The sequence below is a fragment of the Buteo buteo genome, chromosome 29, assembly GCF_964188355.1.
Source record: "Buteo buteo chromosome 29, bButBut1.hap1.1, whole genome shotgun sequence".
NCBI classification, from domain to species: domain Eukaryota; kingdom Metazoa; phylum Chordata; class Aves; order Accipitriformes; family Accipitridae; genus Buteo; species Buteo buteo.
In genome coordinates, this window is record NC_134199.1 from 2,662,777 (window position 1) to 2,682,130 (window position 19,354).

General features: G+C 51.5%; 1 protein-coding gene across 3 annotated transcripts in view; it reads right to left on the reverse strand.

Annotated features, from left to right (window-relative positions):
* Positions 1–392: 392 nt before the first annotated feature.
* The window catches only part of RAB11FIP3 (RAB11 family interacting protein 3), an 80,585-nt gene continuing 61,623 nt past the window's right edge, over positions 393–19,354 (reverse strand). For 2 of the 3 annotated variants that reach the window (XM_075059324.1, XM_075059327.1), the window contains 10 exons: positions 19,140–19,274; positions 15,791–15,826; positions 12,926–13,019; positions 11,044–11,147; positions 8,831–8,971; positions 7,728–7,809; positions 5,555–5,692; positions 4,517–4,672; positions 3,945–4,085; positions 393–3,123 (listed from right to left, as the gene is read on the reverse strand). In XM_075059324.1, coding sequence (XP_074915425.1) covers positions 3,010–3,123; positions 3,945–4,085; positions 4,517–4,672; positions 5,555–5,692; positions 7,728–7,809; positions 8,831–8,971; positions 11,044–11,147; positions 12,926–13,019; positions 15,791–15,826; positions 19,140–19,274 — 1,141 coding nt within the window. In that variant the 3' untranslated portion in view covers positions 393–3,009. The remainder of the gene's footprint in view (positions 3,124–3,944; positions 4,086–4,516; positions 4,673–5,554; positions 5,693–7,727; positions 7,810–8,830; positions 8,972–11,043; positions 11,148–12,925; positions 13,020–15,790; positions 15,827–19,139; positions 19,275–19,354) is intronic. The other variant, XM_075059326.1, reaches the window with a different exon arrangement.

The window sequence follows — 19,354 nt, forward strand, 5'->3', positions numbered from 1 at the left end:
CTGGTGCCGAGCCACAGCTTGGCCCTGTCTCAGCCTCCCCAAACCCTCCAGAGCAGCAGGAGACCCTGGGGGGGGGGGACAACAGGGCCAGCTCCGAAGGTGCTTCACCCCACCTGGACCCCACCAGGAAAATGAAGGGTGAATCCCCCCCGCCCCCACCAGTTCCCACCTGCACAGCTCAGCTGACTGGGAGGTTTTGGGTCCCTCTGACTTCAGCCCCTCCGGAGCTAGCTGGGTCCAGCCTCCCCCATCCTCATTTCCCCCAAAATCAGAGCACTCTTCAGGGCAGGGGCATTTCCACTCCCATCCAGCCCCGCTGGAGAGCCAGCTCTCGGATGCTCAGGATGCTCCGATGCTCGGAGCCACCCCTGTGGAAAGAAGGTCTCCAGGCAGGAATAGTAACAGCTTTTAATCTGACAAGAATTGATACATCATTTAAGACAATACTGTTTTTGCCTCTTTTTTGGGGACTTCCTTCACATACCGGTAGGGAAAGAGGAACATTTTTGGGAAGTACAGTTTTTGTTTGTTTTTTTGTTTGTTTGTTTTTTTTCATAGGGACTTTAAAGCATGGTGAATGTGCAAGTCAGTGCTTTGTTTGCTTAAAACTTTTTCCCGGTGCTTATTTACAGTTACAGTACCTCTTTGTGAGCGACAGGAAAAAAGACGATTGTTTGAACTGAGGATCCGTGATCCCAAGTCGAGAAAGGCAGATCTCCGATATTTATATATTTATACATATATATATATATGCTTTTGTGTATACACAGATACATTTCTCTCTTCTTTAAAGTATTAAAAAAATGATCAACCTTCATTCTATAAAAATACCTACTCTACAAGATAGAAAAATTTTCCCTCTCCAAGTATACACTGATTTACACCCAAAGCTTCTCTGGAAATGTACATTACGTGGCTTCTTCCCGCGGACTCGGGGCAGGGAGGGGAGTGGATGCCGGGGAGGGCTGGGTGTACAGGAGGGGGTGCGGGACCGCTGGGTGCCCCCCTCGCCCAAGGTTTTTGGGGTTCGCCCCCACCCCGCTGCACAAGGCCATGGCGGGGGGAGTCGAGCACCCAGAGGCGATGTGGAAGAGAGGGTGGAAGAGGGAGGGTCATGGCAGCGGCAGCTCGGCTGGCTCCGGGTATCGGCCCCAGGGCCGGCAGCGCAGGGGACCCGCAAGCCACCGGGGACCCGCAAGCCACCGGGGACCCGCAAGCCACCGGGGACCCCCCAGGAGGGACTAAGGCTGCGGCAGCTGCCACCTCTCCTGGCCAGCAGCACCCTCCAGGGACAAAACGGAGAGCAGGCTGCTCTGCCACGCACCAGCGTGGGAAGAGAGAGGTGCCGTGTGCGTGGAAGCGTTTTGGGAGGAGCAGGCACCCCCTCGCCGGTGGCCAAGGGATCGCTGTGGCTTCTGTTTTCAGGCCACTCTGGCATTTCTAAAACCTGACAAGCAGGAAAAAGAACCACTTTTTGGGGCCCGATGTACTAAATGAAGCCGGATCCTTGGGAGTCCACTGGCTGTCTCCTACCGGGAGCCGGAGAGGAGCAGGTCGGTTAAAGTGGCTGCTCCCTGGGGTCACGCTACGCCACGGCCGCTTGTGCCAGCAAGCCAAAAGCTGTCTGATGTAAACATGGCTTTTGTTTCCCAGGGAGCTGCTGTTGTATTCTCTGGTCTCCTCTCACCAACGGCATAGAGATTTCAGCCCAGGCTGATGCCGGGGGCTGAGAAATGAGAGCAGCTGCCCCATACCCTGCCACAGCGCAGGGAAACAGCAGGGAAAGGCGGCTGGAGCAGGCTCTCCCTCCAGGACTGCAGCTATCACCAGCAGAGCACTGCTCCGGGTGGGAATGGCACAGGCCACTGTCCCCAGGCCAGGGACCTCAGGAGGCAACGCAGAGAGCTCAGCCCTCTCCGCTGCAGCTCCCCAACCGCCCTCGGCCGCTGCGTGTCCCCGTCCTGGGCCAGGCAAGCCAAGCCGGGACAGGGAGAGGCGGCCAGGACCAGCCTCCAGTGCAAGTTGAAGAGTCACAGCTTTTCCCCCAGTCCCTGCAGGCTGGACAGACAGCACCCATGTGTCTGCAGCTGGGGCCAAGGGGACCTCTCCTCCCAGAGCCAGCCCAGCTCAACAGACACCTGCAGACCCTGTGGCAGCCGGCAGAAGAGCTGGGAGCGGGGAGGAGGGCAGCAGAGCCGTGAACGCCAAGGCATGCCGACGGTAGTGAGCCACGGACAGCAAAAATAAATAAGGAGGCAGGTGACAAAGTGCGCTTACGCCCTGTCCCAAAAACGGCTGCTCCCCTGCCTCTTTCTGCCACCGGCGAGCGAGAGAGGAGCCAGCTAGCTCTCTGCACGCAACCCCTTCCCGAGCAGAAGCGGCAGGGCAAGGATTAACTGCGCCAGCTGAATGAGGACATTTGCATTAAGTTAATCAAAAAAAATAAAACAAAACAAAAACAAAACCCAAACCAACCTCTACAAGTCCGGGACATGTTTCCCTCTTTCCCAGATCTGCCTCAGTGAGTGTGTCAGGGACACTTTGGCAAAGCAGATACTTGGGCTGGACAGGGCAGCAAGGGAAAACATCAGCGCCACTGCTTCCTTCTCCATCCCATTATCCCGCAGTTCAGAGAAACCCTCTCCTTACAGCCCTCGCGGTGGCAAGCTCCTGTTTGCACACTGCGTGCCAGAGGGTCTGACGCCGCTGTCAGGACAGTTCCCAGCTTCACGGGTAGCTTCCTCCAGCTGTCCGTTGCCTGTGTTTCTTTTCCAGGTTCCCTTTCACCCCTCAAAACCAGAAGGGTTTCAAAATAACAGAGTCAGACAATAAAGCCTTGCTGCTGGTTTTCTTTTCCCCTGGTCCGCTGGCTAATTCACCCACCGACCTGACGCGATGCTTCCTTGTGCCTTCATCAAGAGCAAAGACGTTTCCAGTCCCTCTTTATCCTCTCAGAGCACCAAATCCACACCCATCGACGAGCGCACGGCCGGCGGCTCTCGGCCGCCCTTACTTAACTTCCAGGATGGAGGGGTTCGTCTCCATGATGGCCACAATAATCCTGTCGATGTAATCCTGCAGGCGGAAGTTGATCTCCTCTTGCTTTTGAATTGCTTCCATGAGCTGCAAGGGAGGGAAAAAGTAAGTGAGCGGTCACTGCCTGCCGCTGCCCAGGGACAGAAGCAGGGCTTCTCATGGCTCTGTGCACCCACAGAGGTTTCCCCCTTCTTCACTCTGGTCTGGGATATTCCTGGCCACGTGTAAGTGGCCAGGGAAAATGCCCTCAGCTGCTGCATCTGCTCACTCCTGTCCTTCCTCAAGTTCTCAGCCAGATGGGACCCTGGAGAAAGCAGGGAGCATCACATCTCCCTTTGACCCCCAAAACATCCAAGTGTGTTTCCCCACTTCTTTGGGTCCGAGAGATTTAATTCTGACGCTTACGTGGGCTTGCACACCAGTATCTCGGGTACAGCCACGGAGCAGGGAGAAGATGTGCCAGAGAAACCAAGATCTCCAGGGTAGATAGACGTCCCAGCTCCCTGGGGTTTTAAGACAGCTACAGACAGACACACCCCATGTTGGCTGGTCTGTCCCAGGAAGAGGAAGGCTGTCACAGGGCAGGCAAAGCAGAGCTGCCAGTATCAGCAAATTGGAAGGGAACAGCTTCCCCTATTCCCAGGAAGGAGGGCTGGTGGGCAGGGTAAGTCCTGCAAGTTCTTCAAATAGTTGCATGGGTATTTCTTTGCTCATAACAGCTTTCAAGGGAATTTTGGGAGTGAGCTGTACCACAGTGGTATGGCTTAAGCCCTACCACACAAATCCAAAACACACAGACAGGGCCACATCAGCTCCTCCCAAGCCCTCGGCTGGCTGAGAGGAGAGGAGATGTACCAGCCACCCTGGGAAGATGCAGTTTGAGGTAAGCAGTACCCCGTGGTACATACCTCGTCTCTGGAGACCGAGCTGATCTCCGCTGCCAGGGATTCAGAGAAGGAGGCTGAGAAGAGGTTCTTGGCTCCCTGGATGCTCAAGTTAATGATCTGTCCGTTCAGTTCATCGTTCTGCTCCTTCAGGTTCCTGTTATCCTGTTCACAACAAACAAACCAGATGCTGCTGAAGCACATGGTACCCTCAAAGCAGATCCGGCTGGGGAAGGCGGGGGCTTTTGTCCTAACCAGCGGCTCACACAGTGCAGGGAACAGTGCATGGTCTCCTGCCTCAGTCTCGGCAGAGCCTGGAGAACCTCTGGAAACATGGGATATGCTGGGGAGATCCAGGGGACACATCAGAGAAGAGGGCTCTTGAGTGTACACATGCTGTCCTTCAGAAGAAGGAGCCAACTTCTCCCATCCCAGGACAGGAGAGCAAGCAAGCAGGGGGCTGCCAGATCCACAGTCAGCTCCTCAGGAGGCAGCCCCTGGGCCTCCACTGACCACTCCACGGTGTCAGGGAATCATCATCCCCTTTTGCAGACTGAGCAGCCAAGATGCTTCCCTCCCTGCCCAGCCCTGCATACCTGCTTGAGCTGCTTGATCTCTTGCTCCAGCTCCGTCTCTCGCGTCCTGCTGTTGTACTCCTGGAGCCCCATGCTGCTGCTCCTGCCTCTTCGCTGCTCAGCTTCCAGTTTGAAGAGTTGCAAGTGCTCGAGCTGTTTCCTGAGGTCCTCAATGAGCTACAGCACAAGGGAAGAGCACAACTGAGCACCCCATCCCCTGCAAGTCCAGTAGCTCGCACTGGTCATGGCTGGTGTGACAGATGGGCTGTCCCCCACCTGGGAGCAATCCCATCAATTGCTGCAGCAGAATTAACAGATCCTTTCTTGGGGGGCACACAGTTTCCCCTTCCTCCCCCATGCCTCTAGCAAACAGGAGAGGGGGAGCTACTTAAATACATGAGAGCAGCCCTGGAAGGACTTTGCTGGAGCACCAAAGCCACTGGTTCTGGGTCTGCAATAGCAGACAGCCCCCCCGCAGCAATGCAGGCACCTGCTTGGGCAGCTCCCTCCTGCCACAGCACTGTGAATCCCTGTCTCACCCAAGTGCTCTCAGAATCACAATGATAATAATTTCCACTTTGAGGCCCAAAGCTCCTTTCCTACCACAACAGCAAGCCCAGCTTGAGCCTCCGGCTGGAATTACCAACTACAGACACCTGGAAGATGCCAGAGACAGACCATGTTTCTGCCCCCGAGCACGCAGAAGCTGGCAGCTCTCACTCAAGCAGCCTCGCACCCCTCTCCTCCTGCATGCTAACGCCTGCTGACACCACGTGCCATTGTCACAGTGCTTCTGCCACCGCTCCTTTGATGCAGAAGAGAAACGGGCCCCACGGGAACAGGCCAGGGTGGCATGACCCCACTGGGTTTGCAGATGCAGGCAAAAGCAACAGATGTTACATAGTTAAGCTGCTGTACTACCTTTCTCTGCCCAGGCAGGACCAAATGCTCCAGTTATACCTATTTCTGGAGAGGCTGCCAAGGCCATCTTCCCCACATAGCCCTAATTTCGGGGACTAGCAGGACAGGGCTGTGGCAGGCAGCCCCGGCTCTACTTACCTCCTGCGTCGACTCCTTCTCCTTCTGAAACTGGTGCCTCTCCTGGCTCAGCCTGTCCCCCATCTTCCTCTTTTTCTCCTGCTCCTCTGTGAGCTGCACAGTGAGGTCTTCAATCTCATCCAGCAGCTTCTGCTTCTCCTGTAACGACACGAAAGGGGAGAGTCACAGGGCCTGTCTTCTTTCAGTGCTGCCAGGGCTCTTCCCACTTGCTCAAGGACACGGCGCATGCTGAGCACCGCAGGGAAGGCTCTTCTCACTGACGCATTCGGATGCTCTGCCTGCTGGGATTTCATTTGCTGTCTGAAGGCTTCAGAGCCCGAGTGCTTTGGCAGCAGCAAGAAGAGCCACACACCAAAATAGCACTGCTAAGAGAGAGGTAATAAGAGATAACTCAAGAATAAATGCACACAGGCAAATACCCACATTTGTGCAGCTTTCTGGGCAGCATGATCCTGGCATGGAACATGGCTTGGGTGGGACTGGGGCCAGCACAGGGACTACAGGTCAAGAAGAGACATTAAAATCATAACGCTCCTTAGGTCTGAATTTCAGAAAAGCCATGAATCCAAGATCTTAAGCCACTCTAGGGATGCTCATTCTCGGTTTCAGATATGAAAGAATTTAACTGAAGACTGACCCAAGAAGGAACATGACCAGTTCAAGCCAGGATGTGAAACATACAGCTCAGCTCTCCTGCTTTGTCCCCTTCCTGTACTCAAAGCTTTGGCGGAACATTTGAGATAGCAGGTAAAGCTTGTCACTTGGTGACAACAGCCCTGTGCAGGACACTTCCCTGTACAGCAGCACCCTTCTGCCTATGACTACTTCACCTCCTCCCCAGGCTCACAGCTTCCAGCCTGGCTCTCACCATGAGGAAGGTTTTGGCTTTCAGAAAGCCAAAAAAGCCACAAGACCCCAGCCAATGCTGGTGCTGGATGGCCCATGCCATGAAGAGGTAAGGAGCAGCTCTGAGGGGAAGCTCCAGCTGCTGGGTCTGGGGTGTCCTGCTCTGTGGAGCAGAGCACCAAAAGCACCACACCAGCAGGAAACGCAATGCTGACAACAAAATCCTGATTTCAGACAACAGACAAGACAGCAGTTCATCAGCAGGGCTTCTCTCCTCAGCAGGGAGGGGCAGCAATTGCACCTCTCACTCCTCCTTAATCCCGTTAACTGTGGAGAAAAACAGTACTGCTCTGCAGAGAGATTAAGGATCAAAACCAACTTTGTGTGGCTGAACACACCTAGGCAGGAAATTCATCCTCAGACCCACAGTAGTTTTCCTATCCCCAGCCTCAATGCACTGTGCTTATAAGGTCTTGGCAGACAAAGACCACTTCATCGTGGCCACATCAGGTAAAGATAGAGCCGCAGTGCTCTCCTGCAGGCCCAAAGACTGCAAGTGGATGAAACACTTGAGGGCCTTCAGCTAGGCAGAGAGGTTTGAATTCACTTAAATTTTCATCTTACATCTGCCACAAGCTCGAACGGAAACAAAACACAGCCTTTGTACCAGATATCACATCTGTAACCCACATTCTCTCAAAAAAATGAGGATCTTGTCCATCTCATGGAGACTGTGGCGCCTCGACGAGCCTCCCACCCCGGCCCTGTCAGCAACTGCACGGCCTTGAATCCTGAGCAGGGCGAGAAGAGCTATCTGGGAGATAACACAGCATTGTGAAGACTCAACTCGCAAATGCCAGCGAGGGTGTATCTGCCCGGGCAGGATGCAGAGATGAAGCACGCCTGCTCCTCTTCCTCCCTTGCAGCAGACTGTCCCGCTGCGGGCTGCGGCCGCAGGGATGGGGACAAGCTTCCACCAGAGGGCACGAGTCCCCTCCTAAGCAGCCAGGACAGGGCTGCCACCGCTGCATGCTGCGGCTCCACACAGGCTGCACTGTCACAGAGAGATTTATTAGGGGTTTGTTAATCCCAGCTTCCAAGCCAAACACTGGGAACCTGCACAGATTGCGGTATGGGATAGTTCTGGTCCGAGGCGAGGTCTGCGGGGACTGGAAGGCAGAAGCAGCTGATTTGTTCGTTACATTAAACGGATCTCACATAGACCTTTCATGTAAATGAGAATTTCAGCCTCAGCCATGTAAGGCAGCACATGGGAACCCAGAAACACAACTCCGGCTTAGGCACCCCAAGCACACACGGTCCTCACCTCCTCAAGTCTTTCAATGTTAGCTTTTAAACAAGGGACACAGGATCTCAGCTCGCTGTTCTCATCATCCAGTTGCTGCAGCCTGCAAAAGTAAAGAGATGTGTAAGAAACTCACCCAAGCATCCCAAGTGTAGGAGACTTGGTTGAAACATCACTAGGAATATTAAACCAGGACCTGCTGAGGGCAAGCCAGCAGGGATTTATCTTTTCAAAGCAAACCCAAAGACTTCCATTATTTCTACTCCCAGGGGAAAAAGTGAGGAATCCACATGATTTCTGGCAAGTCTGCTGTCCGGTGCCATGCCCTTCTCAACCAGCTGCAACATTATTCTTTAGGCCAAGGGCTTCATCAGTCCATGGGCAAGCCTCAACACTAGGCACCAAAAAGCAGACAAATTGCCTGGGCAGAGTCAGAGCAGGGGTTCAGAGAGGGCTTTAGCTTTGCATCCTCCAGGCAAAGTAACATCAATTTGTCATGGTAACTGTCCTACTACAAGCCTGGTAAAAATCCCCACTGCCTTCATCTTTCATTTACTGCAAGGATTGAACAATAGAAAACGCATTCTGGAAAAGCAGAAAAAACCCTGTCAAATAAATGAAACTTCTCCTACACCACTTTTTTCTTTGGAAGCCAACAAGGTGGCATGAAGCATCCCATCCGGGATATCGCCTTTTGGAAAACTCTTCCTTCCCACATATTTGCTTGTTTCCGTGAAGGTGGAAAACATGTGAGCATCAAACATACTTCCATGGGTCATTCATGGGAACAAGCACGAACAAACCACCTCTTCATTCACACACTGTGGGGCAGGCGCATGGATAGAGAATGTGAGCTAAATTTAAACTGCATCAGGGAAATTCAAATAAAGAGTCTGAGGCTACGTTTACAGAGGAGCTTGATTTTGGAATGATGGTAGGAGAAGTACCCAAAACTCAGGGTTTATAATGACTTTAGTTACACCTTCAACCAAGTTAAACTTGCTGTCTACTGCACTTTGTCTCCCCAAAGGCTGCAGTTGCAAAGTGGCAACCTGTACACATATTCCAGTGTATACATGTGGATCCAGGAGACCTGCCACCACCCAGCCCTGCCGCAGCCCCACCTGGCCTGTAGGTTCTCAATCTCAATGCTCTTCTCCCTCTCCATTTTGCTCAGCAGCTCCCTCTGCTTCTTGATCTCCTCCAGGAGTGTTTGGTCAGCTCTCAGCTCCTGCTCCTTCAGCTGTTCCTCAAGAGCATTTGCTCTGCGGAGAGGAGAGAGAGGATTAACCCTTCCTGGTGGCTCACCCCCAGCACGCTGCCATCCCAAGGGATGGATCAGACCCTCTTCCCAGCCTTCCTCCCACTGCACAGGAGAGCTGGGAGAAGCAGACTGTAAAATAGAGCGAGCTTTCAGAGAAAGTACACTTATCGCCATCTCAAGCAGCAGGTGTATGAGGGCTTCACTTCATCCCAGCAGATGCAGTGGGAAAGCAACATGGTCCATGAAACCCTCAAGGACACTACTGCTGACCCACATGACAGTGAAATAAAATAAGCCAGGTGGTACATGCTGGTATGGCCTCTGTCTAGTTTTAAGTCTCCAGGGTGCATCAAAACCCTTTTTAAGGAGGCGGCCAACAAGGGCGCGAGGTGAAGGTGAAAGGACAGTGATCATTTTCTAACCCCTGGCCTGTGGGTCACAGTCACAACATCACTCAGAACAAGCTACTTAATCAGAATCTCATAGAATCATCAAATCATTTAGGTTGGATGAGACCTTTAAGATCATCAAATCCAACTGTAAATCCCAGGGTTGTGGTTTCACCTGTAGCAGCCATGGCAGAGAAATTCTCTTTCAGCCGTTTCTAGCATATTGGGCTCCTTTACTCTGCCCTGAAGTAGTCTTCTCTTCTTTGGGCAATGAGACAACAGCCCCAATCCTCCTCCTTTTCACTCTCTCACGTCCCCAGCAAAAAAATATGGGATCTACAGGTCAACCTTCTCCATGTGCCAGCATAACAGCAATTTACACGTGGTCCTGAGACTGTGACAGTGCAGGCAGTGGCCGTGTTTGTTCAGGCAGGGCAGAGGTATTTGCCAGCACGCCTACCTGCCCTCTGGAGCAGTCAGAGGTAGCCCATGTCGCTGCGCTGCAGTAAATCATCCAACCCCAGCAGCGGTCCAAGAGCCGAGTTTTGCTAGGAGGCTGGTGTGCTGGAGTTTATGCAATAGTTTTGCATAGGCAGGTGGGGAAGGCTTTTGCCAGATGAACCTATTCTTCAACCAGCAAAGAGTACACTCTGGGCTTTACTTGATTGAAAGCTGACTGACACTTCTGGGCCAAGGCGCTAAAGTGAAAACATTTCCCTCGCTGCAAAGTTTATCAGGGCTTAGAGAAACCTTTGTTTGAATCGCTCAGTTCCCTGACACGATTGTTACTTAACAGTCTTACAGCCCTATAGATAAACTCCTGCTGGGTTTATCTGCTGAGGGTAAATACACTGCTGGAAGAGAGAAGCCTGCCAGATTAGTAAAGACAGCGATTACATCAAATGAGATCCAAAGGGCTACACCCCAGCCAGGATCCAAAAGCAACAGGATCAAGGCTGGCTGTGGGGAGGGTAGACATGGGTAGTAGGGACCCTACTGTACCTTCCACCCAGACCTAATGGGTGAAATAAGGGCCAGAAAGAGTCCATATAGAGCAAGTATGAAGCATATATCTCCTCCCTGAATGGGAAGCTTTCCAAGAAGCATGACCCCCCTGCAGTCCTCTGAGTCAACCCCTGGAGCTCCAGAGCTCCACAGAGACCTTTCAGGATGGACATGTGGAGCAGGGAAGCACATAAAAAAAGATATTAAAAAAAAGATCTAAAAAGCAGTTTTATAGCTACTTCTGCTACTTCTGCTATATCTGAGCAGAATGTGGCGAAGGAGGTATTTGCCATTTGTCCTGGCTGAGCTGCAAGCCATTTCCTGCACTCCTGGGAATTTGCCAGAGACCCAGAAAAGTGTGTGCAGGATGCTGCGATCCCACACATGGCCCTCATTCAGAGAAGGCAGCCTGAATCCTAGCTAGATTTAACCACAGCTGCCCTCTGCCAGGGCAGGATTGAATTGTCAAGTGCAGAGCTGTGAAGCTTTCCTGCTATTTTCTATCTCCCTCCTCTCCTGCTGTCTCCTTTCCCCACATGCTCTGACAGTCCTGCCTGCCGGCAGGCAGGCAGCTAGGCCACGGGGAAGGCATGGGCTGCTGCAGTACATGGAGGGGGAAAAGGCATTACAGGCGATGCTAAGCTTCATTTTGGCCATGGCACAAGCCCGGCTCCCTTACCTGTGCACGAGCTGCAGGTTTTCCTGCTTGAGGCGGCTGTGCTGCTCGCCATTAGCAGCTGTGTCCTTCTCCAGCTCCGTCACCCGCTTCTCCAGAAAGACCACCTGTGCAACACGAGAGGGGAGGATCAGCTGCCCGTGCTTAAACCCACTGGCAAAGTGGCACCAAGTGCCAGAGCAACTCCCACCACCTCCAGCATACCATGCAGGTGCTCCCTGCTTGCTTTGAGGCTGCCTCAGTTTGTTGCACTGATTCAGAGCCGGTCACCCTGATGCAGCTCCTGGCATTACCTGTGTCCTGCTCTTCACCACACAAGGCAGCCTGAGCTGCAGGAGCCATCACTAGGGCTTCCTCCTGGGCGAGCTACTTAAAAATAGATGGTTGCCACTGGAATCAGGTAGCCATGCCTCAATTTAAAGCATCCTTTTAAAACATCCTTTTACACCCTGGTTTTGACGTCTCCCATGTACCAATACAGAGCCAAATGCTTCACTCTTTCCTTTCTTCACACCCTTCATGATAATGTCCTACATGGAGGCGCAGAGGGAAAGACCCCAGTTGGATCACCAGAGCTCTGCTGCATCCAAGTGCAGACCTGAGGCTGGGGATAAGCACCTGCTGCCTGAAACGGGACTGAAAGACCTTGAGTTCACAGCTATATGTAAATAAAGTCACATAAGAGGAAACAATGCTAGTTGGTGGGAAAGGATCAGAGATGAGTATTTTCTCCCTGTACCTATGAGGGGCTCATTTCAGCTGTATTTGCATTTTCATTCACTTTCCCTAAATAGTGGACAACTTTGAAGAGCAAAGGGGGCTGGGGGTACCCCTCTACTTCCCACCCAAGTAGGAGTGTGGGTGGGTGGGGAACCACAGGAGGACAGAGTTTGTGGTCCCAAAAATCCCATTTATACCCATACAAGAACAATCAGGAAAGGCAGGCAATTAGGAGCATGTCTGCAAAACCCAAATCATTGCTCTGGGGAGAAGGGCAAGTGACATACAAGTGTATTAAAAAAAGAAACACGCAGAGACACAAGGCCTTTTCCAGAAATACACACATGGTTTCCCAAGCCAGATGCCTTAAGGAATGCCAGTGTTTTATTCAACTTTCAGACTTGGAAAAATGTTGTTTTTTCATTCTTTTTTTAAAGGTTTTCTATGCATTATAATTATATCTGAGTGCAGCCACACACATATGTATTTCTCTTCCACATGCTGCTCCATGCAGCTCTCTAATCGTGATTCCAGAATTAAAAAGTCATTTTCAAGGAGTTTTGGGACTGCAGCAGACATTTGCACAAGCCACAACTCACCTGTCTAACTTTCCTTCTTTCCCTTAGCTATTTTAGCTGGGGATGCTCAAACAAAAGCTTTCTTGTGCTCCTGCCAAGCTCCCATTTTGTCCTATAATCCTTTTCTCGTAACACCCCAGCAAAACCCAACAGGACCAGCAAAAAATCAGCTTTATATCCTGACGGCATGAGCAGCAGCAGCAAGAGCGTGCCAAGGAACGGAAGTCCTTGTTTCACATCAGGCGACTGCTCATCTCCGAAAAGCAGAATTTGAGAACATCTTATTACATGAAGCAGAAGTGAAAATCCAGCCTGCAAACAGCTGTCAGCATGGCAACACACCTCCACCCCCCAGGAGAAGGCACCAGTGCCACCTCCTGACTCAACACAGGACCTCTGCAACTCAACTCAGAGCACTCTCATTCTCCATCCCCTCGATGTGGAGGGCTTCGTATGTCCCACCTGCACTGAGCTACTCAGTGCCAGCTCTGCAGTAAGAGAAGCTTCAGCCTAACTCCTGCCTGGGGATCTCGGAGCATTGCAAGCCACTACATGCTCCAGGATAGCGTAGACAGCATCAGTCTTACCTTGTCTGTGATGTCCTCTTCTGTACACTCCAGCGTATCCCGGTAAGACTCCTCCATCACCCCCACGGACAGTGTGCTTGTCTGATGCAACTGTCTATAACACAGACAAACCACCCCAACCCACAGCAACACGAACATTAGAGCGAACATTGCAGGACATGGCAATTTCAGACGACAACTGCTCTTGCAGGATACAGTCCTCTCTCTCCCCTCCTGAGCTGCCACCTCCCTTTCCAAGGGGATTTAATAGCACCGCTCCTTCTTGGGCTGCAGGATTTGCAGCAAAAGATGGCATGGGCCAGGTCCTTCTCACCACCACAACCTCCAATGGGCAATGAAGCTCACTGCTGAGGGCTGAACGGGTGGCTGCTTACCGCCTCAATGAACGTGCCCTGCCAGGGAAGCGCACACGTGGACACATGCTGCTGGGACTTCATACCATGATCATTTGTTCTTGCTCTTTGGAATGGGAAGAGATAAGAGCTCACTCTTTTCACTTTCTTTATGAAGGTACCAAGGCTGTGTATTATCCAGCAAAGGACAGAGTACTCTGCTCTAGCCACTGATAAGGTTAATAAGAAGTGGGGGGCAGCGGGTGTAAGGGGAGGGAGGAGAGAAAAAAACCCCCCAAACTGTTGTGAAACACCCCAGCCCACCTCCCTGCACCAGCCACGACAGCTGAGACTGAGCTAATCATTAGCAAGGCCTTGCAACACTGGTGTCCACAGCTTCGTGGCTATCTAAAGGACACTCCGTGGAGGGGCTGACCTGTGCTTAATCCTTGTGGTATCACTGTAGATCAGCTCCATTGTCTCCTGGCACAAGAAACCACTATTGCCACGGGGAGGGGTGGTTGTATTCCAGCTCTGTGAACCTCAGGCAGATGCTGCCTGGAGAAAACCACTCTGCCTTCCCACTGTAACTCAAACGATGAGCAGCCTGATCTACCTTTGAAGCCAGCGCTGCTTTGAGCAGGAGGTGAATGAGAAAACCACAGAGGTCTCTTTGAACCTCAGTTTTTCCTAGGGATTTTTAATGTGGGCTCTCAAATTCACCCTGCTAAGCAATATGCTCATGCAAGTATTCATGAAGCGTAACTGGCATTTACCAAAGAGACCACAGCTGAGTACCAGCCTTATTTTGCATCCTCACCCTGAGTATATATTTAGATTCTAAAGTCTCAGGCACATTTGTCATTTAAATCATGCCAAGCACAACAGGGCCTAAGCAGCTGAGATTTCTTGGCACAACCAGAACCCAGTAACAAAAATCAGGAAAGAGCCCTTACCACAATAAAATCAATTTCCTAAAAGCAAATGTTTTGGTATTATTCAGTAATTACAGTATTTGCAACAAAGAGCTTTCTTTGGGCTGATCTTAAGGATCTGGCTCTACTTTGCAGCAAACCCCTGTTATCTCTCTCATTATCACAAACTAAACTCGACTGCTCTTGAATTAACCAATATTTACCTAAGCCCACAACTTCCAGTCTCAGAAAAGCATCTTGCAAATGCAAAGGGCCAGGAAGGCTCGATCCCCCATAAAAGAGGGCATCTCCATTCCCAGAAGTTTAATTCAAATCCTCCCTAAATTTGCTCTGCCAGACATGGGACAAAAACTAGTCCTAAAACAGGAAACCTGGGGACAGGCTGCTCCCTTCAATCTTCTTTCCTGCCAGTGTTTTTAACAAAGATCTAGAAACTAAGATGACCGGAACTAGGAAATGTAATATCAAGGACCTGCTTCCTTGCCAGGAGAGGAAATCGTGCCAGGGGAGACTTGCTGACCACAGGAAAATTGGAGAAGGGAAAGGTGTGAGAGCACACGGGAGGGAGAGGCATACAGAAGCTGCTCGGGTCAGTGCAGGGAGCAGACTGAGTGCCAGGGCACAGGGATACGAGCACCATCCAAATTGAGCTGCCTATTGCTTTGTAGCATCCTTGCTCTGCTCAGAAACAAGCAAAGAGAAAACCAACAAATGCAGAGGGCAATCTCCCTCACCCCCGAGCAGGGCAGAGGCAGGCAGGACAGTTAAGGTGAGCCTCAATATATTCTTAAAAGCATGATGATGACATGGGAACAGGACAGATGGTGAAGGTGGGGAAGGAAAGACAAGCACCAGGTGCCATCGAGAAGGGATGGACCCTCTGCCCCAGTGATTCAGAGCAAACTCTGCAGCTTTTCCTGTGGAGTCAGGGATAAAAATGCCCACAAGGAACAGGCGACTGGCATCACGCGAGATGGCCGCGCAGGACAGAAGCAGTGCAGCATTAAACCCCAGGGTGGGGTTACCTGCAGCCAGCCCCCAGGAACTCCCCAAAGCCCCTGACCGAGCAGGGAAGGCTGCTCCTGCAAAGTCAAGTGCTGAGGATTACACTGAGCAAAGTAAAACAGAACCAAGAGACTTGTCTAAGGTGGCTGGCTTTTTTGGGGTGCTGCAGAAATCCCTCCAAGTGGGTGTACTGACTGGTCCGGTCTTCTAGACACCCACCATGGTGACACTGGGGAGGAGACAGCCCAGCCAAGCAGTCCAGAGGGACATGCCCTTCTAGAGACTCCTTCCCCACTCCACATGCCCCCCCTGCTGGGGCACTGGCAGGATGGAGGGGGAAAAGCACCCCTACTTTTGTTCTGGAAGAAATCAGGTTGGCACCAGTCTCCAGCTGCATGCATGAGTGAGAAAACCCCATTTCAGAAAAACAGCTATTGCAAACTATATCAGAATGAAACCCGCTTTTCCCCAGCACTATGCAACACACCCAGAAGTACAATACTGCAAGCTTATTTTGACAGTCTTCCTTCTGCAGGCCCAGCGGCTAGTACAGACACCCCTCTCACCAAGCAGTAATAGGAGTATAAGCTTACCTTGCCACCTTCTTGCTTGAGAGTCTTTTATTTGGACTGCAAAATGAAGAAAAAACAGGAAAGAGTTAGGATAGCTGACAGTGGAGAGCAAGAGAAACAGGAAACTGCAAGTACTCTGGGGCACATCCTTTGCTATGGCAGGGGAGCGCCCACACGGCATGCACAGCCCGGCCACCCCCAGTAAAAGGCAGGCGAGGAAACCACTCACATTTAACAATGCAGTGATAACAAACCAAATGGAATAACGCCACAGAAAACCTCACCACCTCCAGCAACGGTATCCTCTCACCGGCTGATCCCTGTCCTGAAAGCTGATCCCTGAGGAAAGTGCTAATAATAGCGGTGAGTTTGGTGGGCTTCAGCCTGGCGCCGACGGCAGACCAAGCTACGTCTCCTGCACCCCACATTACCCGAGCCCTCCCTTCCCCTGCTACCCCCCCAGGAGCTCCCTGCCCAGCAGCTGGGGGACAGGGCACAGCTCCTGCCTCCAAATGGGCACTTCCATCCTTCTGCACGCTGGTTTGCACTTCTCACAAAGATTATTCTCACTATTAGGCTCTGGATCGCCAGAGAATTGCTGCCTACTTGCAGCTCAGATTTTAGAAGCTGTCAATCATTTCCCGTTCTGGATTTTAAGCACAGGCACTGTTATAATTGCTGGGGAGGGGTACGAGCTCTCCTTTGCACAGATAACTGACGGAGATCACACACCCCAGCTCCGTATATGCCCGAACCAGCTGCCACCATACCACAGCGGTCAGGGTTTAGCTAACGCTCAACGTGACCCACAGTACTAACAGCCAAGGTCTGCGTTACCCGGCCCCTGCCCCTCGGGATGGGGCTGCAGGCTCTCCCCGCTGGGAAAAAAAAGCCTTTTTCAGAAACAGCTACTTGCTAAGATGCTTCTTCCAGTCCTTCAGTCGTGACTGATGCAGCTGCATGCTAGTGAAGCAAGCGGGGCTTGGATCTCACTCCTCATCTTCCACCCAAACACACACTGTTGTCAAACAGATGCCACTGGGACACATCACTGATACCAAATCATCACTGAACGATGGCAGTAAACACAGCTCTAGCCCGAGCGGAGAAGCAGCAATTGCATTCCCTGATGCTTAGCTCAGTTTAAAGAAAAAATAAAAATAAAAATCATCTGGGAGTCCATTCCTGCCTAGAGCTGCAACCATTACATTAGTTCTTAGAAGTAGGAATTAAAAATAGCTGAGGACAATTTTCTTTTTAAAAAAAAAACAGTGACCAACCAGGGGCTGTTGTCAGGGTTACCAGCCCTCGTGTCAAAAGTGCATCCTCAAACCCCAGATTTCCAAGGAGTGCAAAAGCCGCTGCTGGCCAGGCTTCAAGGACGCTCGGCACCCGCCTGAGGGGAGGAGGTCAGGCCCTCGTGTTTGCCAGCAATTGTAACGAGTCACGTATGTCCCAGCACCGGAGAGAGAAAAAATATTTTTCTCTGCAAACAGCTTATCGGAAAGCAGTGCCGGCACCTGCGGGTGTCTCTGGAGGGGATGAGACACACAACCTCTGCTTCAAGGACACCAAAACAAAATATACTTTCACAAAACTGGCTCATCTCAAGCTCCTTGCGGATTTCTTCCCTGCCTTCCTGTGCCGTGGGCTTGGGCAGCAGTGCCCCAATGCTGGGACCAGGCTCCCCACCTTATTCCAAGTATAAAACACCGTATATACGCCCACAGCCTTTAAGACTGAGGCTGTTACATGGCGGCTTGGGCTTCACCCCAGCTGCTAGCATCCTCTGGAGCGGGTGTCTTCAGGCTTTGCCTCCCAGGCACGGTGCGAGTCTGCTTGGCCCAGATTTTGGTCCAGTTTCTGCTGCTCTCTTCGCTTGCAGTCTAGGACTTGTCCCCTTGCACTGAGGGCTTCACGCTGCTGGTGATGCTGGGAGTAAACAGGTCCTGCCACATCCTACATGCTGCATGGGGACACCTCTCGTGTCCTCACTGCAGAAAGGGTGGGTAATGCCCCCTGCCTTGGGTCAGTGTGCAGGAGCACTTGGAACAAATTTCCAGCAAATTTGTGCATAGGAAACCCTGAACACAGATGGAGGAATCATACCTACTTGTCCTGAGCCCAAAGGGCACATATTAAATAAAAAATCTATGGAATTCCCACCGTGACACCATGGGACGGGGAAGCTTCCTCTGGAAACCCCATCCATCATAGAAGGCTCTGAGGTGTTAGTTCAGCTTTGCAGGTAAATTTGGTGGAGAAAGCCTGAAATGGAGTGGGGCTACTGGCATATCCAGGGAAGTCTAGTGTTCCCCTTAACTACATAACCTGAGACCCATCACTGACCCTCAAGGCCTCCAACAGCAAAGGCAACTATTTACCCAAGAAAGAAAAAGGAAGAGAAATACTTTTTCCATTAAAAAATTTAAGGTCAAGCTCCTATTTGTTTTCCAGTTGTCTTCCCATAGCTATATAGCCCAGGAGAGTTCCCATGTCACACTGTCCCTGTAGAGGACAGATAGAGACCAAAAGCATGACCAAAACTGGGCTTGAAAAAGCACACCAGATGCGAGAAGAATGATTATCATTAATGCCGCCATCCTTCCACAGACTGCAAACAGGTCTGAAAAAATGAACAAATAGAATCCCTCCCCACTTGTCAAATCAGCAAGTCCAGCTGCTGGCTAGTAGACCTCAAACGTTACGTCAAAAACTCGTGCAGTTCCTACCCAAAGGCCCCGGCGTCTATCACGTCTACCCAGCTAGTGGTGGCACATAGGTGGGCAGGCAGCTGGCGAAGCTGGGTGAAACAAGATTTTACTGCTGCAAAGCAAAAGCATCTACAGGAGAGGCCCCAAGTCACAGAGAGCAAGCTGATGTTTCCAGATTACTGCTGCAGTGGGAGGACAGGCTGTACCTACCCTTCCAGGTTGAACCAGCAACTCGGCATGCCTCCATACTGGGCATTTTTGGCCAGAAGACCTGGCAGTCTTTTCCTTGGTGACAGAAATACTGTACATGATCAGCTTACGGCTTCAAGTCCCAATGCAAGGACTGCATTGCTCGGAGCGTGGAGAAGCACCCACCACTCAGCAGGACATGCAAAGAGGCTGCCCAGAGCAGAAGGGAAGACTCTCATTGTCTGCCAGCCTCCATGGCTCAGATTAAAGGAAACTTCTGCTCACCCTCCATAACATTATTACAACCTTTACCACCTGGAGAGGCTCACCTCGTTTGAAATTCATCCCCTTTCACAACCACAAATCAAGCAACGCACCAGCAAAGGAAAGCTGTGCGAGACAAGGAGAGTCTTCCCCTCCAGAACATCATTCCCAACAGTGAAATGGCCACACATAAGCTCAATTACCTATTCATTTCAAGATCATTCAGGCGAGCAGAAAGATCCTCGAGGCGGTTGATTTGTTTGTGGCACTGGCTACAGTAAAACTCAAATGCTTCATCTGCGATAATGCTGTGCAGTTTCGCAGCGAGCGGATTGGTGCTAGAGAAATCACAAGGGTCATTTTAACAGGACAGAACAGACAGGGCTGATTTTTGTCTGTGGCTTCCACAAGCTGAGCG